At 39.6% G+C, this 26,149-nt stretch overlaps 1 protein-coding gene across 2 annotated transcripts in view; it reads right to left on the reverse strand.

Annotated features, from left to right (window-relative positions):
- The window catches only part of Caap1 (caspase activity and apoptosis inhibitor 1), a 63,748-nt gene that overhangs the window by 23,597 nt on the left and 14,002 nt on the right, over positions 1–26,149 (reverse strand). For both annotated transcript variants that reach the window (XM_029561536.1, XM_008828948.3), the window contains exon 5: positions 495–568. In XM_029561536.1, coding sequence (XP_029417396.1) covers positions 495–568 — 74 coding nt within the window. The remainder of the gene's footprint in view (positions 1–494; positions 569–26,149) is intronic.

Genomic DNA, 26,149 nt, shown 5'->3' on the forward strand with positions numbered 1-26,149 from the left:
TTTTTAAAAAGCACTTAAGAGATTAGCCAGACTGATCTATGAGGCTCAAATAAATCAAAATTGCCACTTTATATTTACTAGCTGGCAATAAAGGAATTTTTTTTTTTCTCTAAGGAAGAAAGGTAAATAAGAACAAAGTATCTAGATGAGGGAGGGAGTTAGTTATCCTACAAGTTATCAGCTTTTTTCCACAGACAACCCAAAGCTATCCAGTTAACTTAACTCCACTGTCTTACAGCTCAAAATATGCAACAGAAATCACTGAAATAAAACCATTAAAGATGGCAAAACCATTCTGGTGGCATCTATAAACAAACTACACAACACTTAGGCCATGCCAGCAGCTAAGAGGCTATGAAATAAAGAATGTACTCTTTCATCCTTTGCTCATAGACTACGTAAAGCGCTCCATTCCCTATCTATAAGATGAGGTAAGTTGTAAGACTGTGGAAATTTATTAGTGGTGCTCTATGGGAAAAGTATTTTATCCATACCTTGCTTTGATTCCAAGCCTTCTGGTTGTTTGTTCTCCCTCACGGATGAAGTAGAATCTACACAGGTGTCTTGCCTAAACAATGAAAATAAAAACAATTTTTAAAACCATATTCAAATAAAAACTTAATGTCCAAGTTCTTAGAATGAAGTAAGGCACTTAGGAAGGCACAATGGATTCTTCTGAGCCTCAGGGCGTAATTTAGTAGTCAGAAGATGAATGTCAAAATCAGCAGTTACAAACTACTACCAAATTTAAGCAACGTATTTTTTTGTAAAATCAAGGGACAAACTAGATGAATATGGAGGCAATTTTTTTCTCCTGATACTCTGCAGGGTAGTTGATGGAAGAAATCACAACTCACAGCAGTATCCAATAATTTTTCAGTTTTTAACAGTTAAACTTAATGGGCATTTTAGCATCCAAATTACTTTATATTCATCTAATTTCATACCTCAAATGCTTTGATGTCTACAGTATGTGGGAAATATGTATTTTATATGTAATATACATATGTAATCAAAGTAAATGGATTAAATGTAAGAGCATGCAAAATGTTTCAATTCACTATCTGCAACAGAGCTGCAAATCCAACTCAGACTTCTCCTAAAACAGCATTATACCACCTTAATATTAATGCCACAAATAGCTTTCCTGCAAAAAGTCAGGTAATCATTGCCTTCCGAGAATATTATGACTATCCTAAAAGGAACACACTATAAATATTAAGGAAATCTTCCAGGTCACAGAACTATCTCTAGGGGCTGGAGAGATGGTTCAGTTATTAAGAGCACTTACTGCTCTTCCAGAAGACCTATTTGATTCCCAGTACCCACCACATCAGGTGGCCCACAAGGGCCTGTTAACTTCACAAATGCCCTCTTCTGGCCTCCACTGGTATCACATTCACATGGACAACCCACCCCACTCCAACACACATGTAATTTTTTAAAATAAAAATAAAATCTTTTTTAAAAGTTGTTTGGAGCTGAGTGTGGTGGCATATGCCTTTAATATCAACACTAGGGAGGCAGAGGCAGGTGGATCTCTGTGATTTTAAGTACAGCCTGGTCTACATAGCAAGTTCCAGGACAACTGGGGCTACAGGGAGATCCTGTCTCAAAAACAAAAAAACAAAACAAAACAAAACAAAACAAAACAAAACAAAAAAAAGCATTATTTGGCTTCAGTATTGTTACTTCTGTGAGACTTAAAATTGCCACAACTCCATTTCTTATACCTCTGTGTTATCTAATATTAGTCATCTACTCAGATTTCATTCTTGAACTATAGAGACTGGCAGGTAAAGAGTAGGGTATCAAAAAATTCTCCTTGGCAGTCCAGGGACAACAATACAGAGACAACAATATACTACCTCAAGCACTCCAGTCAAATCAGGTATTATCTACTCAGAGCAGTAAGTATCAAACCTCAAAGAAAACGTGTTAGCTTTCATGCATCCTCAAGTGGCACGTAATTTTTGTCTATACACATATGCCTAAATTTACAAAAATATACACATATCAAAATATGACATGGTGCCCCATTAAAATCTGTAATTTTTGTGTTTTTAAAATCTTTTTTAATTTTTTTTTATGTATATGAGTGTTTTACCTATATAAATATAAATGGGCCATGTACATGCAATCCCCATGAAGGCAGAAGAGGACACCGGATCCCCTGAAACTAGAGTTGGAGCTACGGTTGTCGGTTGCCATGTGGGTGCTGGGAAGTGATTAGGGCCCTCTAGTAGAGCAGTAAGTGTTCTTAACTGCTAAGCCATCTCTCCAGGCCCAATTTTTGTGTCTTTAAACATCAGTTCAATTTAACCAAAATAAAATTTTAAAGACAACACCACAATATAATATAATATCACCAGTAAAAGGCTTACAGGACATATGTAATACTCTACAAAAGATACATCATCTATGCAATCTAGCTGAGAATGTATAATATATATTATGAAGAATCATCAGTCAAACTCACAGTTAACATGAGTAATGTTCTACTAAGGGGAGTTCAATGTCAGTGTAACGAAAGACAAAAGGCTATGGGACTATTCCAGGTTCAAAGAGTCTAAACAGCCATGACAATTAACTATCATAATTGGCCTGAGACTGCTGAACTGGAAGAGGAATAAAAACTGAACTAAACTGAATCAAAAAGAGAAACTGAAATACTGATGGTACACTAACAGCATTTTATGAATGTTAAATTTCCTGAAATTGATGCTCATGGTTATATAACAGACTATGATCATTATTAGGAAAACACAATGCAGTATTTAGGGACAATGTCATGATGTGAGTGACTTATGCCTCAAATGTTTCACACACAAAAGAATACATAAGTAAGGCCTGCAGGATGGCTCAGCAGTAAATGTGCCTGCCACCCAAGCTTAACAACCTTAGTTTAGTCCTGGAACCCATACAAAGGTGGAAGGAGTGAATAGACTCCACAAAGTTGTCCTCTGACCACCACATGTATGCCATGGCACATGTGTGCATACACACAATAATAAAGGTTTTAAAGGTACACATGTGTATGTAAATAAAAAGTGTGCAAATGGGATAAACTGTTAATAAGTGAATCTGGATAAAGGGCATGTGGGTGCCCCTGCAGTACTCTCTTTTTACATTGTGGTGAGTCTAAAAGTATTTTCAAGTAAAATGTTCAAGTAATATGAAATAAAAACTGACCAAAACCTTGTATAACCTTCAAATGTGACTCTATAAAGATTAGCTACTGTTATAAACAATTTATTTGAATGCCTAATGAGAATTTACATCAAATTTTAACAAGTTACATTTGATCAGTTGCTGAAGTCACTGAACAGAATTTCAGTTGGTAGATACATACCACCACCCTGTGGCAGAAAAGTGGAAACAAAGATTGAAAAAAGAAATTAAAAAGCCACCCCAAACCCAACAAGCACTCCCTCAAAATAGCTTTTAATAGTCTAAAATTTAAACGTGAGTATAAGCAGAGCCTCCTGATCCATACCTGAATCCCAGTGCTCAAGAGGCAGGGAAAGGAAGACTGATAGTGTGAGGCCAGCTCGCTCTACACGGCTACAGGCAGTCAGGGCTACAGACAGGGAACCTGTCTAAAAATAAATAAGCAAGCAAATAAACAAACAAAAATAAAAACTAATACTAGAAACATTTTTTGAAGATGTAGACCTTATAAACTAAAATCATCATATAGGCTCAGCTCTTTAACACAGCTTGAAGGTCTCCATTAAATAGTATGAAAGGTAAGCTATTTTTTTTTTACTTTTTTTTTTTTTATGTGTATGAATGTATTGACTCATGTATGTAAGTGCACCCGTGTCATGCAATGTCACGGAGATCAGGAGGCGGCTTCAGATTCCCCTGGAACTGGAGTGAAGGACAGTTTGTAGCCACCATGTGGGTGCTGGGAATCGAACCCAGGTCCTCTGCAAGAGCAGTCAATGTTCTTAACTCCTGAGCCATCTCTCCAGGCCAAGCTATTTATTTTTTAAAACATGTGGGTTTTTTTTTTTTTCTTTTTCTTTTTGTTCTTTTTTGAAACAGGGTTTCCCTGTAGCCCCAGATGAGCTGGAATTCACTATGTAGACCAGACAGACTGGCCTGGATCTCATAGAGATTCACCTATCTCTGCCTCCAAAGTGCTGGGACTTAAGGGCATGAGCCAGTATGCCTGGCAAAAAAAAAGTATTAGAAAATATAAGACAACTTTACAACATGCATGTGTTTTTGTTCTAGTTTCATGGGAAAAAAGGTCTACTGTCAGATGATAAAATATGCTAGCCCCCCCAACTATGAAAAAATAAAACAATTCCAATTTATACTTAAATGTCTGTACTAACACTTTAAGAATATTACAATGAAACAATTGGAAAGTGGAAAGGGTTAGGGAGCAGACACATGACAGAGCCAGTTCGGCATAGCAATTTTGCAGGTAATCTCTGTGATCCCTTCCACTTAAAACAAACTAATAACGTTAATTTTATTTTTTTATTTTCTCCACATGCATGCGCCTTCTTTAGCACAGCTTAATTTATAATCGGAGCTTTTCTATGAGAGGACCCTATGTGTATTCCCCTAAATATGAGTTCTCAATGGTGTCAGTCCAAGTCCCTTCACCCAACACCACTCTCCCCTTCCTTACAGTTCCAAGGATTTTTATTAAATGAGATTAATACATTGGGGGGCTGTACTTAAGAACTACATGTGTGAATTAATAAGAATTTTTAAATATAATTATTTTTTAATTTGTGTGTTTGTGTGTATATCTATGTGTGTGTATGCATGTGAATGTGGGTGTCAGAGGCCAGAAGATTAGTTAGACTCCCCCGAAGCTGGAATCACAGATGCCTGTGAACTGCCTGACGTGGATGCTTGGAACTGAACTGGGTTCTCTGTAACAGCAGCAAGCACCTCTCTAGGCCTTAAAATATATTTCTAAATGGAGAAGAGGAACAAGGAAACTAGAAAAGGGACAGTCTTTGAGTAATGCTGTTAGTAAATTAAAAACTTATGGGTATGATTTTTAATCCATAGTTTATACCATATATAAGTATTAATTCATAATGGATAGAGACCCAATGTGCAAAACTGTACAACTTTTAGAAGTCAGAGGAAAAAATTCTAGTGATGCTAGGATAGGCAAAGATGTCACCAGAAACATAACCAGGAGCTGGCCAGATAGCTCAGCAAGGAAAAGCACTTGCTTCACAAGCCTGAGCGCCATCCCTGGATACCATAGCTGAGGAGAACCAACTCTTGAGGACTGTCTTCCAACTTCCACATGCATACACACCTGAATTCACACACACACACACACACACACACACACACACACACACACACACAATGATTGTTTAAATGTTTTCAAACATGATCTATGAATAGAAATAACTGGTAAGTAGGATTTCACCAGAATTTACTTCTTCTACTCTTCTAAAGAGACCAAGACAATGAAAAGTCAAACCATAGACTGCAGAAAATATCTGCAAGCCACATATCTGCTCAAGACATGTGTCCTGCCAGCTGTGCTAGCACGCACCTGCAATCCCAGCTACTCGGGAAGCTGATGAGGAGGACTACTTGAGCCCAGGAGTTTGAGGCCAGCCTAGACAATATAGTGAAATCATCCTCTCCCCCACCCAAAAACCCCCCAAAAACCCCCCCAAAACCAGAATGTCACGGGTCAGATTTAAAAATTCGTAATAAACAAAATTAATAAAACAAAATCTCATATATTAATAACTAAATCTCATACATTAATAACTAAACAAATTCTCATATAAGTCCTAAATTAATAATCAATAAAATCTTATATAATAACTAATAATAATTTATGATTCTTATGTCCTAAGGTTCTAAATTCCTCATAATCTGGTATATAATTGATAGAAATCACTGTAGAAGAATATCCACGTTCTCAGGGAACTGAGGCTTCCCGGTCCAGATCTGAGTTTGCTACTTCAGATCAGAGCTTGGGCCTTCACACCAGAACACATAATAAAGAATTCTGTTGCAGTTTGAATGTGAAATGTCTCCCAGATGCATGTGTTTGAACATGTGGTCAACAGCTGGTCACAATGCTTGGAAAAGTTATGGAACCTTTAAAAAGGTGACCCTTGCTGGACTGGGGGTGGACTCTGAGGCGGCTGTATAGGCTGGCCCCACTTCCTCCTCTCTCTGCTTCCTGATTGCCAAGGCAATGTGAGAGGCTGGCCTCACACTCCTGCTGCCAAGACTAACTGTACCCCACCTGGAACTGTGAGCCGGAGGAAGAAACCCTTGCTCCCTCTTTTGCCATTTTTCAGGGTATTTTATCACAGCAATAGACAAGAAACTAAGACAAATTCTGAATTCATAATAGGAACAATGTAATTTTTAAAACAAAAAAATTACAATCACTTTAACAAGGAAGATATGCAGAAGCAAATAAACACAGCAACAGGAATCCCACATCTTTAATTAGGGAAATGTAAATCAAAACTGCAATGTGCTACCACTACACCTATGTTAGAAAGGCCAAACTCAAAACAACTGACAAACAGAACTCACTGTTGGCAGCAACCAAGATGCAGATATGACCCAGCAATCCTGATACTAGGGACTTTAGTAAGAAAAACAGGTATGTTCTCACAAAGCCATACATGTAAATATTAGCAGTGGCTTTGTGTGAATCACTCAAAATGAGAAATAACTGTAATGTCCACGGATTTGTTTCCTAACACTTACATAACAAATTATGACAAACTTGATAGTTTTAAAAGAAAATACATTCACTAGAATACAATTCTGAAGGTCAGAAGTCTGGTATAGATCTTACTGGACTAAAAGCAAAAGGATCTGGAGGTGCCAGATGTCCATCCAGCTTCTGTTCTTTTGGGTTTTGAACAGAGTTCTATTCCTTGAGGTTGTAGGACCAAAGTTCCTGTTTCCTTGCTGGCTCTAAACTGAGGGCCATTCCCAGCTCCAAATTCTCATGGCACATCTTCCTTACTCCTTCTCTTTCCCTCTTCCACCTTTAAGAACTCAGATGACTATCTGGGCCAACCTAGATAATCTAGGCTAATCCCCCTATCTCAAGGTCTTTAATCTTAAATCTATAGTCTCTTTTGCTTCATAAAATAAAACATTCTCAGGTTCTGAAGATTAGCGTGCAAACATGGGTGAGGTGCTAGTATTCTGCCTACTAGAGTACCTCAACTAGAGAATATAAAAAACAATCTTTGATATACCCACAGGATGGAGAGCTACCTACTTAGCAATAAAAAGATGAACATCCTGAAATACAAAACATGTATGAATCTCAAAAACACTATGCAAATAAAGTCAGACTCAAAAGGCTATATATAGGACTAGAGAGGCAGCTTAATTAAGAGCACTTACTGCTCTATCAGAGGACCAGTGTTCAGATCCCAGCACTCACACAGGGTGGCTCACAAACACTTAGAACTGGTTCAGAACAACTAAAATACAGAAGTCAACTGTGATCTTCAAGCACTATGCAAAGGAACAAATAAATCCTAAGTTTTTCAGTTTTTCCAAATAACAAATTCCTTTCGCTACTGAATCGCTTCCACAGAAAATATTAAAATTTAACCCTTCTTTATTTAACCAAAGGAAACCTTATTCCATTTTCTTTTCCCAAATAATATAACTCAAAGAATCAGAGTCACCACATCCCAGTTCTTTCTCAGGTTTATGACTCTGAAAACTGACTATATATATATAAATTAGTCCTAGCAAGTCAAATTTTTGTAAATAAGCAATTCTCTAAATAGGGGCCTATTCAATGTAAAGTGAATAAAAGAATCAAAGAGGTATCTTCTTTTTTGCTGTATCCACATAATCCTATGTTTTCACATCTTTTTCAGCTATGAAAATTAACAAGAGAAGCCAGGTGTGGTGGCACACGCCTTTAATCCCAGCACTCAGCAGGTGAATCTCTGTGAGTTCAAGGCCAGCCTGGTTTATATAGTGAGTTCTCAGACACCAGGGGCTACAGGGAGACTCTGTCTCAAAAAGATCAAAAATAAATAAATAACATGAGATCACTTATCAAGGTATCTAAATGTGCCAACAAGAAATAGAGCCACCAAGTACTATAACCTTAAATGTGAGATGGTACCTAAATATTAGTCACGATATAGTGATTAGATAATACTGTCTCCAAAATTTTTCTAAAAATTTTGCCATTATTTCAGATAAATGATTTTATATAGACTATTCTATGTTGTCCTAGTTACTTTCTATGATAAACACTGTGAGCAAATCCAACTTGAGGAGGAAAGGGTTTATTTTTATCTTACCATCACAGAGGGAAGTCAGGGCAGGAACCTAGAGACAGGAACTGATGTACAGACCACAGAGAAACACTGATTAAAGGCTTGCTCCTCTGGCCTGTGTTCAGTCTGCTTTCTTATACAACGCAGGATCACCTACCTGCCCAGGGCTGGCACCACCCACAATAGTCTGGGCCCTTCCCATATGACTCAAGAATCAAGAAAATGCCCCATAGACATGGCCACAGGTCAATGCAATGGGGGAAATTGCTCCACTGAGATTCCCCTACCCAGGTGTGTCAGTGTGACAACTGAAGCTGTCCAGCACACATATAGAATATTCTATTTGTTACACAATAACAATTCATTAAGAACATGAGAATATAAATGTATCCAAAGAACCAATTTCTTATTCTTTACTGTCTAAAAGCATAGACAGTTCTTTATTATACATATCTAAGTACTGACCTTACAGAGAATCCTGTCAATATAACAAACTGATCTCGTCTGTGAGAAAAAGAAAACCATCTAATGCGTTAATATAAATACATATAGACAGAATCTTTTGTGTTGGCTACTTTTCTCATTACTGTGATCAAATACCTGACAAGAAACCACTTCAGGGAAAAAGGATTTATTTTGGTTCATGGTTGAGGGGATAAATTCCATCATGGCAGGGAAGGCAAGTCTCCTGGCCATAACAACAAAAGCATAAATACCTCATACGGCTTCACCTGCCTCTGTCTCTGTGATAAAGGTGCACACCACATACCCAGCATTGTTTAGTTTGAAACAAGGTCTTGCTATACTCCCCAGGCTGGCTCCAACTCTGGGTCCTCCTGCCCCAGCCTCCTAACCTGACTGCCACACCCAGCTTCACCAAGAATTTTTTTTAATATTTATTAATTTTACTTTTTCTGTATGAGTACATTTACTGCCCACATGTTGTAAATGCTACTGTCATGCAATGCCCACAGAGGTCAGAAGAGGGTGTCAAATTCTCCTGGAAATGGAATTACAAATGGTTCTTAGCTGCCATGTGAGTGCTGAGAATTGAACCTGGGTCCTCCACAAGAGCAGCTGGTACCCTTAACCACTGAGCCATCTCTCCACCCTTTTCACCCACAATTTGACAAGGCCATAAAAGAAAATCCTTATTTCCTACTAGAAAAACTAGTATACGTTCTCAAGTCAAAATGTGTGTGTGTGTGTGTGTGTGTGTGTGTGTGCGCGCGCGCATGCATTTGAGTCAGCATCTGAATACGTAGCCCCAGTCATCTGGAATTCACAGTGATCCACCTGCCTCCACCTTCCAAGTGCTGAGATTAAAGTCATGTGCCACCATATCCAGAAGACTTATTATTTTGAAAGTGGTAACTTTCAGTAAAGGCTGAGCATGGGCAAAAAATAAAAAATTCAAGTACTTTCAAGAGAAGACTGGGGTAAAAAGTTGGCAAAGAAACATTTCCAACTGCATGGCTTTTTGTAGTATTTTTGTACTCCATGAATTCTTAAAATCAGCTTGTGATATCAGCACTCAGCAGCACATGCTGGAAGACTCAAGTTCAAGGCCAGCCTGGGGGACACAATAAAAATCTATCTAAAACCAAAGTACAGAATGACACGTATTTGTAACAGAAAGTGAAGAAGGGAAAAAAAGAATAATTTAACAAAAAAGATAAATATGCAGAATAAATTTAGAGAGTGTAGCAATCTACTGCAGGAATGTAAAAATACTATTTTATATTTATCCTTAATTCTTATAAAGAGAGAGAGAGGTAATAAAAGCAGAGTGTAGACCAGTGAGATGACTCAGCAGGTAAACGTACTTGCTCAAAACCTGAGTTCAATCTACAGAACCCACATAGTGAGAAGAAAACTCAGTTCCACAAGCTGTCCTCTGACTCTTACACATGTGCTGTGGCACATTTGCCCGCCCCCAGCACAAAACAGATGCAATCAATTTTTTTAGAAAAAAATATACATTTAGGGGACTGGAGCAATGGCTCAGGGGCTAAGAGCACTTACTGCTCTACCAAAGGGCCTAGTTTGGTTCTCAATGCCCACATGACAACTAATAACCAGCCGTAACTCCAGTTCCAGCGATCTGACACCCTCTTCTGGCCTCCACAGGCATTGCATGTATGTGGTGCACTTACATTCATGCAGGCAAAACACTCAAATACATAAATCTAAAAATTAAAAAATACAATATTTAGAACATACAAATGTCAGGGCTGGAGAGATGGCTCAGCAGTTAAGAGCACTCGCTGTTCTTGCAGAAGACTCAGATTTGAATCCCAGCACCCACATGGTGGCTAACAACTGACCATAACTCCAGTTCCAGGGGATCCGATGCCCTCTTCTGTCCCCTGCAGGCACTGCATGAGTCAGGTGCACTTACACACATGCAGGCATAACACTCATACACATAAAATAAAAATACTTTTTTAAAAAAGAAAATACAAAAAAAAATGCAAATAGCTCTATGCTAAGAAAGACAGTCACTTTCACTCAATTTAAATTCCAATGAGATTTGGGGTGGGTTTTCTTTCTTTGTTTTTTTGAGACAGGGTCTTACTATGTAGCCCTATTTGGCCTAGAACTCACTAGGTAGACCAGGTTGGCCTCAAACTCACAGAGATATGCCTGCCTCTGCCTCCAGAGCACTGGGAATAAAGGCTGGGATTAAAAGCATGTGCTAACACGCCAAGCCTTAAAATTAGTTTTTCACTTACAGATGAACAAAGACTAAAATGTTAGATAATAAAAGTGACTAAAGTATGACATGGCTGAGCTGAGCGCAAACGGATTTAAACTCTTCAAGTTCATTGTGACAGTGTCTATTAAATTTACAAATGTTCAAGACATCTTATCTAGTAATTAACTTCAGTTATTTAGCCTTCATAAGCATTGTTTTGAGAAAGGTTCTATAGGCTTCAACAGACTTTCCCAAAGGGATCACTAACACAAAAAGCTTTAGTAGTACTTTACAGAAAAGACAAGAGTAAGCAGATGAGCAAGATGGGGACTTAAAGTACACAGGCTTTCAGTTTCATTTGAACTCCTGGGTGCTGTGTATCACATCATGCATATATAAAAGACAAATCAACACACACATCCTTTGCTTTTTTTGGTGCAGTTCTTCAACTTCATAATTTTTCTTAGTGTGTTAAGAGGAGCAAGCCACCATCCCACCCTGGGCAGAAAATGTGTATCCTTTCTCATTCCCATAGCCTATGAATCTAAATTTACATGGAAAGAGGAAAAATCAGGGTCAGAAAGGAAGGCTACATCGCATGCTCTGAAGATGATTAAAAAAATAAAAAAAAAGGGTCCACAAGCCAAAAAACAGGCAGCAACTAGCAGCCATGAAAAGTCAAAGAAATTACCCACTGACACCTCAGCATTAGCCTAGTAAAACTGTCACTTCCGCCCTCCAAAACTGTAAGATAGTAAATACGCAGGTGTGCTGGCTCCTGCCTGTCATCAATCCCAGCAGCTCCATACAGGAGGCAGCAGAAAGATTATGAGGTGCTGGTCACAATCTACATAAGACCCTGTCTCAACAGAACAAAACAAAAACACAAAGAGACAGTAAATTTATGTTTTAAACCAGTACATCTGTAATTTTTTCAGTGTAAATAGGAAACTAATATGCTTAGTAATAAAAATAATAATTCCCATCTTACAAGAAAATTCCAGGTAAACAGGAAGAAGATAGACAAAACGGTGGTGACACAAGTCGACAAAGGCAGTAGGTGAGACACTACATAGGATAAAGCACCTCATTTCCCCAACAAGCTAAATTACTAGTTAAAAAATAAAGAGGAGGCACTTTTGAATGAAAGGAGAATTAAGAGACATAAGAGTCAAATGGTGCCGGGCGAGGTGGCGCACGTCTTTAATCCCAGCACTCGGGAGGCAGAGAACTCTGTGAGCTCAAGGCCAGCCTGGTCAACATAGTGAGTTCCAGGACAGCTGGGGCTACAGGGAGACCCTGTCTCAAAAAGACCCCTCCCCCCACCAAAAAAGAGTCAAATGGGATGCAGTATGCAGTAAACTTTACTTAACACTCTGCCTTGAAGAAAACACATCAAGACTTTGTGGGGACACATGGGAAAATAGGACATGAAATGAGTACCACAAGACAGTAGAAAATCCCAAGTTTCCTTAAGTGTTACAAAAGAATAAGGGCTTTGTGGGAATATGTCCTCATTTTCTAAAAATTCAGAAAAGATAGAATCAAAATATCTAACTTACTGAAAATTTGAGAAAACAGATTAACTGGCTATGGGAAAATTGTTTTGACAGTTAGAGCCAGATGACAGGAATGTGGGCACTCATTAAGACTACTCCTCTGCATGCTTGATATTTTATTAATATTTTATTTATTATTCTTATTTAATGGGTATGAATATTATACCTGTGTGTCTTTAGGTGCACTTGTGTTGTTCAATACCTGAGGAGGTCAAAAGAAGACACTGGATCCAGCACCCACATGGCAGTTTCTAGTAACTGTGCAAGGTAGCTAAATTTAAGTAAGTAGGGGAACATTAATATGAAAAAACGTAGTTGAATGCTTTGAGAACACTGAAAGTTAACTTGTTAAAAACCTGCAGTCAGTGAGGTATGGGGAAGCAGCAACAAGAGACATGGCATTGTATAAATACGAACTTTTTTTTTTTGAAACAGTATTATGATGTTGCTAAGGCTAGTCTCAAACTAGTTCCAGGTCCTCCTGCCTCCGCTTCCTGAGAGCTAGGATTACAGATGTGTGCCTCTGCTGTGTCTGACTTTAAGTCATTTTAAATAAGCCCAAACTAGCAATGTGAACATTGGTTTATATGAATAGACTGACATAAAAGGAGCCTGAGAGCTGATAATAAAGATAAGTACATAGCCTTATATGTAAAGGTTGGTGACCTGAAATACCTATGAGACTTATGTTAATACTAGATGTTAACCTCCCAAGTGCTGGGATTACAGTGTGGACCAACTGGTTCATAAACTTTTTTTTTAACCCAGCTAAGATTTTTACATTCTTTTTTAAATACTTTGTTTTATTTTATGTGTGTGTGAGTATATTGCCTGCATTTGTGTAAATGCACCTGTGTTGTCCAGTGCCCCTGGAGGTCAGAGAGGTTATCAGAGCCCCTGAAACTGGAGTTGCAGACTGTTGTTCACCACCATGTGGGTGCTAGGAATTGAACTTGGGTCCTCTGCAAGAGAAACCAGTACTCTTAACAGCTGAGCTATCTCTCCAATCCAAACTTTTTTTTTTTTAAGTGAAGTGACATTTCTTGTTTGAGGTAGACAAAGGGAAATTTTATTGTTCAGACGTTTTATGTTTGTTTTTACTTTAAACTGTGCTGGGGATTGAACTCAGGGCCACAAGCCAGGCAAGCTCTACCTTTTATTATTAAAAATATCAGATTGGAGCTGGAGATGTGGCTTAGCGGTTAGAGCACAGGCTGCCCTTGCAGGGGACCAGGGTTCAATTCCCAGAACTCACATGGCAGACACAAGTGACTCTTGGTAAGCAAACAACTGGAAATATATACCTGTTAGACTGATCATTACAAAATAGCCATTAACACTCAACTTAGCACATTGTTAACGTACGTTTACTTCTCAAATGAAATGGAAAGATGATTAATAAAATGAAACTAGGAGAGATTTCAATTTTTACAAAAGTGATGTCTAAAGCACAAGTTAAAGGAAAAATACCTGCTAATCACCCGACCAAGTGTTTGAACAGGTGAGGTGGAAAAACGAAAACCCAGTATAGATTTCAATGACAGAAAGAAAACTTTTTTATGTAGAGAAACCTCCCCAAAAAACAATCTTCTCAAGTCCATCAAAGTTCCCCCATGGGTAAACAGCTTGTAGACCACACAATTCATTAAAATAAAGATCCCATCTAGGGCCTCTGAGATACTTCCATGCTAAGGAAAATTGTCTGTTTCCCATTTAAAAATAAATGGATCACAATTGCCTCAAAAGAATCAGACTGGGTGGGGCTGGAGAGACGGCTCAGCGGTTAAGAACACAGGTTGCTCTTGCAGAAGACCCGGGTTCGAATCCCAGCACCCACATGGCAGCTAACACCTGTCCCTAACTCCAGTCCCAGGGGATCCAACAGCCTCTTCTGTCTTCCGTGGGCATTGCACGACACAGGTACACTTATCTACACGCAGACAATACACACATACACATAAAACAAAAATAACTAAAATTTAAAAATAAAAAACAGACTGGGTAAAGTTTGGGAGGTTTCAAATAACACAGGATAAGAGAAAGTGGGTGATTTGCAATGATTCATAGTACGCCCATCTTTTTGTATGTTAAAATATTTCCATGCATAATATAATTAAACAAGTAACTGATTCATAACAATCCCATACATTCCAGAGTGGTAATGGTGACATGTATTAACTGAATCACAGGTCAATATTTCAAGAGTATCATTCCCCAAATCCCAGGTCTCAGGTCTACCTTAGGCCTTTTTTTTAATCCACAGACATAAATACTTCAGTAGGTACTGCAGATTCATGCTGCCCATTAATCCAGTTCTCCAGGGCACCACAATACTCAAATTTTATGACAATGGTTTGATGGAGGACTCTTTTTCCCAACAAGTTCAAATTTTGTTTACAATTACGAGGAGTTTGATGTCTGACTAAAGAACATTGCCCCTCCTGTTTGGGGGGTTGGTTTGCAGGGGGGCTTTTAGAGACAGGGTCTCCCTGTAGTCCCAGCTGTCCTGGAATTTGCTAAGTAGATCAGGCTGGCCTTGAACACACACAGATCTGCCTGCCTCTGCCTCCCAAGTGCTGAGATTAAAGGCTTTGTCGCTAGCATTGCCCCTCTTAATGTTATTTATATGGACACAGACAACTGAAACAAATTAAATTCTCAGCACTTTAGGGACAGCTGAACCTAATCACTAAACACATATTTTGCTCTTATAAAAAAACAAAAGGTGGGAGCCAGGTGTGGTGGTGTATGCCTTTAATCCCAGCACTTGGGTGGCAGAGGCAGATAGATCACTAGTCTGGTCTACACAGCAAGTTCCAGGCCAGCTGGGGGCTACAGAGACCCTGTCTCAAAAAGACAAAAAAAAAGGTGGTCAGCAGTTGTGTTATGCTAGCTCAACAGAAAATTAACATAGCTACTAATTCACTGGCTTCAAACTGAGCTGTACAACTAGATGGACTATTACCTGAATACACAAAAGTTTATTAAACTAGCAAACAAGAAGAGTTCTACCACATATCACTGTCAGGGTTCAGAAACTGACAAGTGGTCACACACAAGTCTAGTTGCTACTCTCAAGATAAACAAGCCAAAGGAAGGGGAAATTACTCTTTAAAAAAAAATTTTATGTGCATGTGTGTGTGTCTGCCTGAGTTTATGTGCCCTACCCACATGTGCTGCTGCCTTACAGAAGCCAGAAGAGGGTCAGGTTCCCTGGAAGTGAAGTTACAGGCATGAGCTGCCTGATGTGGGTGCTGGGATCTAAACTTCTGCAAGAGCAGTAGGTGCTCTTAAGAATGAGCCATCTCTCCAGCTCCCAATAATTTGTAAGAATAAACATTTTAGCTGGGCATGGTGGTGCACTTGGATCTCTGTGAGACTGAGGTCAGCCTGATCCAAATAATGAGTTTCAGGTCAGCTGGGTATAGGGAGACCTTGCCTCCAAAACAAAACAAAACCAGAAAGAAGAACTTTTCCTGCAAAGCAGTCATCAAACCCTCAGCTTTCATGTACCACGTCCTCTTTCAAGCTTCTAAAGCATCTACCCTGGCTATTAATATACAGGAAACTTGTTTTAAAGGTGAAATAACTTACAGATGAAGAAACGTTATTACATTAAACTAATCCAGGATAATCAATAGTACCTCGCCAGTGGTAACTACTAGATAAAACCAACACCCTTTTAATCACATTATTATTTTTAAGAATATTCTTGTGTGATGGTCAATCTTCATTGTAAATTTGAATTAGAATCACCATGAAAACACACCTCTGGGTATATCTATGAGGTGTTTCCAGAAAAGTTTAAGTGAAAAGGGAAAAATGTATTGGTTACTTTTCTATTGCTATGATAAAATACCATGACCAAAGCAACTTATAGAAGAGTTTCCTTGGCTTACAATGTCAAAGGGATGAAGAACTCATCAAGACAAAGGAGGCAGCCAGAGCAGAAAGCTGAGCACTCACATCTTCAAGCAGGCACAGGAAGCAGAGACTGGAAAGTAGGATGAGACCACATGCCCTCAAAGTCCACCCCCCAGTGGCATGCTTTTTCTAGCATGCCCACATCTCCTAATGGTTCCATGACTCTCCCCAAATAGTACCACCAACGGGGGACCAAGTGTTCAGATATGTTCTAATTCAAACCACCACAAAGACCTACCCTAAATGTGGGCAGCACCACGCTATGTGCTGAGGTCCCTGACTGAGTAAAAAGGAGAAGAAAACTACCACCAGCATTGGTCTCTCTGCTTCCTGACTGTGGGTGCAATGTGACGAGCTGCCTCAGACTACTGCTGCAACACCTTTCCCACCATGATGGACTGTGCTTCTTCTTAAACCATGAACTAAAATAAAACCACCCTTCCTTAAGTTGCTTTTATTAGGTATTTTGTTACTATCACAGCAATGAGAAAAGTAACTAATATACCATGTCCTTTTTTCATTGCTGCTGTGGGGTTTTGTTTTTTTATTTTTGTTTTGTTTGAAATCAAACTTCACTGCTGGGATTAAAAATAGGAAGTATTGGCTGGAGAACCATGCAGTTAAAAGAACTGGCTGCTCTTGCAAAGGACCCAGGTTTGGTTCTCAGCACCCACATGGCAGCCAACAATTATCCATAAGTTCAGTTCCAGGGGATTCAACACCCTCTTCTGACCTCCACAGGCACTGCATGACATGGTAGTACTTACATACATGCAGGCAATATACTCATACAGATAAAATAAAAATAACAAAGACAAAAAGGTACTTTTATAAAATGTATTTTTAGAAAGTCTTTTGTGTGTGTGTGTGTGTGTGTGTGTGTGTGTGTGTGTGTACGCACATTTGGTACTGTCTGTAGGTCAGAGGACAACTTATGAGAGTCAGTTCTCTCCTTCTGCCATGTGGGTCCTAGGATGGAACTTAGGATGTCAGGCTTGGTGGCAAGTGCCATTTGCTCAACATTTTAAGTAATTCTTAAAAGGACCAATTCACCTTACAAATTAACCCCCACAAATTTTACTACACATTTAAATATTCTAGAAAAATAAAACAGTTCAAGTTGGTACATATATTTGTAGAAATTAAGACATAAAGAGTATCATATCTACTAAAAAGTTATTCACAAAGTCAGAATTAGAGAGCTGACTGAGAGCATTCGCACCCTCTGCTACAAAAGCTGGAGTGGCTGAGAAGGCAGACGCTCACATACAACCTACTGAGCAGTGTAGCTTATCTTGAGAAGCTTTAAATTTCTTATTCCCTAAAACTATGATATTACTTCAACATTGTTTGTTGTCTATAGGGAAATAGACCTTCATTCCCACTGACATCTCCCACAATAAAAGGACATTCATTTAAAATTCATAAAAAGGCATTTTGCAATACCAATTGTAAAACATTTCTATGATTTCCCTAAAGTGTTTGTACTTTTTACTCCTTAACATATAAACCCTCCGTCCTGATTATTTTATTGTACTATTCAAGACTTAAATTTCATTACAAACATTCTTTAGAGCATAATCATTTTGCATTATAGGCCAAACAGCTATTTTCGTTTTTAGTGGGATCTTAACTATAATAAAGCTTCTCTTCCAGCCCATCTCTAGATGGAGATGCCACACTAATTCTAGGCCTCTGCATTATCTTATTTTCTTAAATGTGTTGTTTTTGTTAAGCAATTTATCTTAATCTGTAAGTTGTATAATTCTTGACACAATTCATAATTAAGAAAATTGAGATGCTAAAGTTTTAAAACTATCTGCAATACAATATAAATTAGGCTGTTTGCATCTTTACAGTGAAGATGTTTAAAAACTGTGGATGTTCTATATTTATAGTTCCTACACTTGTTCTTTTTTTTTTTTTTCCTAAGGCAGGGTCATACATGTTGCCCAAGACATCCTTGAACTCACTACCCTCCTGCTTCAAACTTCTAAGTGTCAGGATTATAAACCTGTGCCAATATACCCAATTTCAAATTATTATGAATTTCAAAGTAGCCAAAAGTCAAATTTTCTTACACTTTTTCTGTTGTTATTTTGGAGATAAAATACAGCCAGCTTAATGTAAGCAGAGCTGCAGAGATGGCTCAGTGGTCAAAAGCACTTACTGTTCTTCCAGAGGACATGAGTTCAGTTCCCATCACCATGTCAGAGAGCTCACAGCCGTCTTAACTCCAGCTGCAGGGGGATCTGACACCCCTGCCTTCTGTGGGCATCTACTCTACCATGCGCATACCCACACCCACTCATACACACATACACATAATTAAAAATAAAATCATTTTAATTAAGTAATAAGAAAATAAGCTTAAACATAGAAGAAAAGTCTAGGAAGAAAAACATGGATTTGAAAGCTGATCTTATAGCAGAAATATAAGTTGAATGTTCAAAGCTGTCAATGCAAGGACATAATGCAAAACTGTAAAGATAATTTCAGAACTCTTATAGTTTGTGCATAAACATTTGCATGTATTTCTCTATCTTAAAATCTTTGATGGACTATAAGAGAATAAAAACAGGAAATAGCAAATACCATGCACATGCATATATTCCTGTTAAGATATGCTTTTAGCTCCTCAGACAACACTGTTATTACATCCTTTCTGATTAAAACACAATGAGAACATGTTACCCATTTAAGGAAAACATCACTGCTTTCCATGTTAGTTTTGGGGTTTTTTTTCCTGAGATACTGGGGACTGAACCATGGGCCTCATGCTGACTTGACAAGAGCTCTACCACTGAACTATGTCCACAGCCCTTTCAATGTATCTGATTTTAATAACACAGATAGCTGCAATCAGACATTTTAAAAGCCATTCTTGTTCATTAAAACTGGAATTAAAAAGATGGGTATGGTGGCACACACCTGTAATCCCAGAATTTGGGAGGTAGAGGCAAAAGAATCACAAGTCCAAAGTCCTCCTCAATTATATAACCAGCCTGGGAGACCCAAGACTGTCTCAAAGAAAAATTTTTGAAAACAGGCCAGTAAGAGGGCTGAGCCAATAAAGAGCTTGCCATGCAAGCCTAACGACTTGAGTTCTACTCTCAAAATCCATGAAAAAGTGGGAGGACAGAACCCACGCCACAAAGTTGTCCTCTGACTTCCACAGATGCCCTGCAGTACGCACATACACACATAGTAGCAAAAAAATTACTTAATAATAAAACAAAAAAAATTAGAGAAAAAAAAAATGAGAGTGACCAGACTTGGGTTACAAACCTGAAATCCCAGCACTAAGGAGGAAGGGGGAGCAAGAGTTCAAGGCCAGCCGGCTATGTAGTAAGACTCTGACTCAAAAACCACACAACAAAACAAAGTTAAAAGTATCAAACCAGCAGTTATTATCATTCTTATTATATGTGTACGAGTGTAATGAGTGTACTGCCTGCATGCATGTGAGTGCACCCAAATCATGCAATACCCCTGGAAGTCAGAAGAGGAGTCAAATCACCTGGAACTGCAGTTACAGATGGTTATTAGTCACCAATGTGGATACTGGATTTTGAACCCAGATCCTCTGCAAGAGCAGTCAGTGTTCTTAACTGCTGGGCCATCTCTCCAGCCCCCAAACTAGCATTTTTTTAAAAACTACAACCTCTTAGATATTGCAGGTTCAGGCCCAGATGAAGTTTTTGGTTTTGTTTCTTTGTCCCCAAACAATCTGGAAATTCAGATTTTGACGTGATGCTGCCTGGAAATCATTCCAAAACATTTTAAATGTAACTTTGGCTTATTGTCCAGGTTTTAGTAAGTATGCTGCATTACTAGTTTCCTGCTGCCCTTGTAAGACATTATTTGGTGGGTTAAAATAAGATTAATTTACTTCAAATAGTTCAGCAGTCATAAATCCAAACTGAAGCATAGGAAACCAGAATCAAGGTGGACACCCTGCTGCATGCCTTCAAGGCAAAATCCACTGCACTCCTCAGCTTACAGCTGCTTCTTCCATCCTCAAAGCCCATCAACCTTCACCTCTTCTTCTATCCTTGGGTCTAACTTTGCCTAATCTGAGGACTGGTATCACTTGCTTGCCAAGTACTGAGGCTCCTTCATCTTATGATGGTGTCATTTCTCAATAATCCCATTATAAACCGAAAATACTGGGCTGGCAGGACAGTACATGCCTGTAAAACCAGTACTTGAGGGTTCTTAGAAGCAGGAGGATCAGGATTTCAGATTCATCCTGTTACGTAAATAATTTCAAGTCAGACAAGGCTACAGGAGACACTGTCTCAAAAACACAAGGAAAAAATACAAACACTTTTAAGTCAAAATTGAGTTTTAAACACTATTAACCCAACTCAGAGTACTCACATTAGCTCAGTTTGGCAAAATCATCTACAAAGCCTGCTCTTTAACTGTATCAACATTCCCTCTCCTCCTCATTAAAGTACCGAAAATCCCATGCCACTGCCCGAACACTGTGGTGAAAATGAAAACCGGAATGGTTGCATGAGCATACCATGCCACTGTACCACAAGAAAGCTGGGATATCACTATGTTGGGAGACATGTACTTCCATCCAGGTCTTTTGTCTAGTTACTGGCTTTGTGACATTTTGACATTCAACCTTTTTTTAAATTTTATTTTGTGTGTTGTACGAGCCAAAGGTGTTAGATGAATACAAGGAAATTGTGTTGTCTGGACAGACTACAGGGTACATGCACATATGGACTCACAGCACATATGATAGCATGCACAAGACCATGCAAACTTAAGCCAGAGACCCAGCACGGATGGGCGAGGTGAGCAGGAAACCCCAGCCCTAGCTGAGGATTACTGGCAATTGATAGATGCTGAAAGAGGGAGAGTCAGTTTTCCTTACTGGGATGATGCCTGGTAGGTTGACCAGACTCCAAAGGATAGACCCACATCCAAGTGCATTTAGGAAGCACAGATTAGACTCAATAGGTCTTTAAAAAATTTAGAGGCTATGAATAGGGGCTAAAGTAGGGGTGAGGGAGGGGCCTAATTATGATCAAAATACATTGTATGAAATTCTTTTTCTTCCTTTTTTTATTTTTTGAGACAAGGTCTTCCTGCAGCCCCAACTGGCCTGGAACTCGCTATGGAGACCATGCTGGCCTCAATCTCACAGATACCTGCCTGTCTCTGCCTCCGGAGTGCTGGGTTTAAAGGTGTGCACCACCACACCCTGCTGACTGTATGAAATTCTTGAATCAAAAATCTTTAATTTTTTTTTAATTTTATGTGCATGAGTGTATTGCCTGAATGTATGTGAGTGCACCCATGTCATGCAAGTCCACAGAGTGCTTCAGATTCCCCTGGAACTGGAGTTAAGGACAATCCGTAGCCACCACGTGGGTGCTGGGAATCAAACCTGGGTCCTCTGCAAGAGCAGTCAGTGCTCTTAACCACTGAGCCACTCTCCAGCCCCAAATCAAAAACATCATGCAAGTCCACAGAGTGCTTCAGATTCCCCTGGAACTGGAGTTAAGGACAATCCGTAGCCACCACATGGGTGCTGGGAATCAAACCTGGGTCCTCTGCAAGAGCAGTCAGTGCTCTTAACCACTGAGCCACTCTCCAGGCCCAAATCAAAAACATTTTTAAAACTTGATTTTGTGTACCTGTGTGTGCACACACCTGGGTCCATGCATGCCATGGCACACAGGTCGAGGTTAAAAGACAACCTTCAGGAGTCGGTTCTTGCCTTCCATCTTGTTGAGGCAGGGTCTCTCCTGTCTGTGCGGCTCTGCTGTGTACTCTGGCTAACTAGTTCATGAGCTTCTAGGGGAGTCTCCTGTCTCTGCCTCCCTGCTCACTGGATGAATGCTGGGATTACAACATCCAGCTTTCTGGGTTTTTTTGGGGGGGATGGGGGGGTCTTGGGATCAGACTTGGGTTGCCGGGCTTGTGCAAATGAGTCACCTCCCCAATCCTACTTAACCATTTTTAGTATTTCCACACAAATTTATTTTTATGGTTTTGGAACTTTTTTTACTTTTATTTAGAACCCAACCCTTACCACCTGAGACTACCAAGCAAAAGCACTTTATTTTTTCTCAGATCATTGTTTGGTTTGGGAATTTTAATTGGGTTGTGCATATATGTGTGTTTTTGCACACAGGTACACATGTGGATGTTCATGTACGCTGTCCAAGGTTTTTTTGTTCTGTGGGGTATATATGAGTGTGTATGCATGCACGTGTGTACATTTCATGTACAGGGTGTTTGTGTGTTTGGATACATGTGCACTTATGTGCACATGCATGTGGAGGCCAGATGACAAACAAGTGTAGTTCTTTTTTGAAACAAGTTGGTTTGAAGCTCGTCAACTGGGCTAGAGGGCCCTCCAGCAAGCCGCAAGGAGCTCTTGCTGCCTCCCAGTGCTGAGATTTTAAGTGTACAGCACCACACCCTGTGTTTTTACCTGGTTCTGGTGATCTAGCTCAGGTCCTCATGCTTGGACGGCAAGCACTTTCCCTCCTCAGCTGCACCTCCACCCTGCTTTGGCTCTTGCTGCCGCTTCTGCTGTCCCCTCGGTAGTCTAGGCTGACCTAGAGCTCAAGCAGCCCCTGCCAGGTTTCTAGACTGCAACAAAGACGAGTCACCAGGCCTGGCTCAGCTCACCATTTAATAGAAGCTTTATGGTTTGCTTTGAAGCTTTCAAAATTAATCAAAGTGTATCACTGTTTTTATACCTATTATAGATAAAATATCTTATCAATTTACTTTGTTTCTGTTAGAAAACAGACTTTTTTTACCTACATCTTATATGTAAATTAGCTTATCAAATTCTAGTTTTTTTTAACTGGGCTATTAGGTATTCTAGGTTTGTAATTTCATAAACTAAAAAAAGATACTTTTGTTTCTTCTTTCCCCATGTCTAGCATATCAGTCTAATGTTCTTTGCTAGAACCACTCACAAACTTGAAAATTAATGGTCATAATACAGCAGATGGGCAATGCTTCAAAGACATGGTCTTTACCATTTCTAAATGGTTTTCTACTACACTGTTTTAGCTACAGCCGCAACGAGAAATTCTTACTCAAACTGAGTGAGCTAAGTGCAGCAGCGCACACCTTTGATCCCAACACCTGAGAGGCAAAGGCAGGCGGATCTCTGTGAGACCGGGTTGCCTGAACAGATGGCTGCTCTTGCAGAGGACCCAGGTTCGGTCCCAGCACCCACACGGCAGCTAAAAACAGTCTGTAATTCCAGTTTCAGGGAACCCAATGCCCTCCTCTGGCCTCTGCATGGATTATATGACACAGGTGCACTTACAGATAGGCAGGCAATACACTCATACACATAAACAAAAAAATAATAATGAATTTTTTTTAAATCTCCTGCAGAGGGGCTGGAGAGAGCTCAGTGGTTAAGAACATTGAATGTTCTTGCAGAAGACCCAGGTTCAAATCCCAGCATGTACATGGCAGCTAACAACTGTCCTTAACTCCAGTTCTAGGGGATCTGATGCCCTCTTCTGACCTCCACGGGTATTGCATGACACGGGTGCACTTCCATACATGCAGGCAATACACATGTACACATAAAATAAAAATAATGAATAAAAAAATATTTTTTAAAAAAATCTCCTGCAGAACAAAGAACCAATCAGCAAAATAAAAAATAGCCTACAGGTAGGAAGAAAATATTTCCATACCATATATCTAATAAAGGATTACTACCTAAATATATAAGGCAGTCACACAATTCCACAAAAAACAACATAATTAAAAAATGGGTGATGAGAGGCTGGAGAGATGGCTCAGCAGTTAGGAACACTGACTGTTCTTGCAGAAGACTGGGGTTCGAATCCCAGTACCCACATGGCAGCTAACAACTGTCCGTAATTCCAGTTCCAGGGGATCCGACAGGCTCTTCTGTCCTCTGCGGGCACTGCACGACACGAGTGTACTTACCTACACGCAGGCAATACACGCATACACATAAAATTAAAATAAATAAAATAGTTTTTTTTAATGGGTGATGGATACCTTGATTGCCTCCCAGAACCTGAAGGCAAGACCCTATTGCTGAAGACACCACACATTTCAGACACAGGACTTGGAGTAACTGAGCTGGAGCTGACCTAGAAGCCTCCTCCCTGAAGGCTAGCTCTCATGGCACTGGAAGCTGCCAAGGGCAAAAAGCAGTCGTTAGTCTGGCCCAGCTGTAAAGCCTGTCCAAAACCACAGCAACCAGCTTTGCAAGATACCCTCAATAGTGAAATAGCAGCACTTTTATCTTGGGGGGATAATATCTTAGGGGGCTCCAACAGCTAGGTAATTAGAAGTTAAGGCCTGCTTAACAGGAAGGAATTCACGCCTGGAACTATAAACCTAGCCAAATACCCGTGGCTGGAGAGGTCATAGACCCTGGAAGAGAATCTACTACTGCCACTTTCCTAATCCAATATTATTTCTAACTGTATTTTAAATATTTATCCTTATACCCACAGATAACTACAACTCTTACTCCTCATCAAAGAAGTGTCTTTTTGCAGCAGCTGGAAACTATTACTGAGACCCACAACTGGCCAAAATGTGGAGAGTGACTTCGGGGTGCCCAACCCCAATTGGTACATTTATAACACAAGTCCCACACATAAGGCCCAAGGAATATTGTGTAAGAGGGGGCAGAAAGACTGTAAGAGCCAGGGGAACAGGGCGCCTGCTGCTATATGGTATCTTCTAGACATCACAGGGAAGCTGCACCCATGAGATCTCAGCAATATAGTTGCCTAACCAAGACCTCCATAAAGACGCTCCACCATGGGTGCAGGAAATTTCACAAGGCCCCCATCCCCAGACGAAGAGCCACAGGAAGCTATGGCTACTGGAGAAGGAGAATCAGTTGTCTCCAGATGAGCCCTAAATATGTGCACATCCTAGCAACCCTAAATGAACTCTGTAGGTTTTATATACACACACTCAGGTATGTGTGTGTGTGTGTGTGTATAAAATCACAATAATAATGAAAAATGAATAGGTCATGAATATGAGGGAGTGGGGGGGACAACAGAGGGGCTGGAGGAGGGAGAGAGAGGGGCAGAAATTATGTAAATACAGTGCTCATATATAAAATTCTCAGAAAAATTAAAAAATTAAATTTAAAAAATGGGCAAAGGAGGGGCTAGAGAGATGGCTCTGTGGTTAAGAGCACTGAACATTCTTGCAGAAGACCCGGGTTCAGATCCCAGCACCCACATGGCAGCTAACAACGGTCCGTAACTCCAGTTCTAGGGGATCCAACTCCCTCTTCTGACCTCCGCGGGCATTGCATGACACGGGTGCACTTCCATCTATTCAGGCAATACACGCATACACATAAAATAAAAATAAATAAAATTTTTTAAAATTTTTTTTAAAATGGGCAAAGGAAACAATATATGCTTTTCCAAATAAGACATAAAAATAGCCAACAGTTATGAAAAGATGCTCAACATCACTACTTAAGGAAATCCAAATCAATCCATAATGAGGTAATCATTTCATACCTATTAGAATAACTACTATCAAAGTAACAAGGCTAGGGGCTGACAACAAGGCTCAGCAGGTAAAGGCACTTACCACCAAGCCTGATAACCTGAGTTCAATCCCTGCAACCATTTGGTAGGAGGAGAGAACTAACTCCCTCACACACA

The sequence above is a fragment of the Nannospalax galili genome, unplaced genomic scaffold (genome assembly GCF_000622305.1).
Source record: "Nannospalax galili isolate Female #2095 unplaced genomic scaffold, S.galili_v1.0 scaffold52, whole genome shotgun sequence".
Lineage (NCBI taxonomy): Eukaryota > Metazoa > Chordata > Mammalia > Rodentia > Spalacidae > Nannospalax > Nannospalax galili.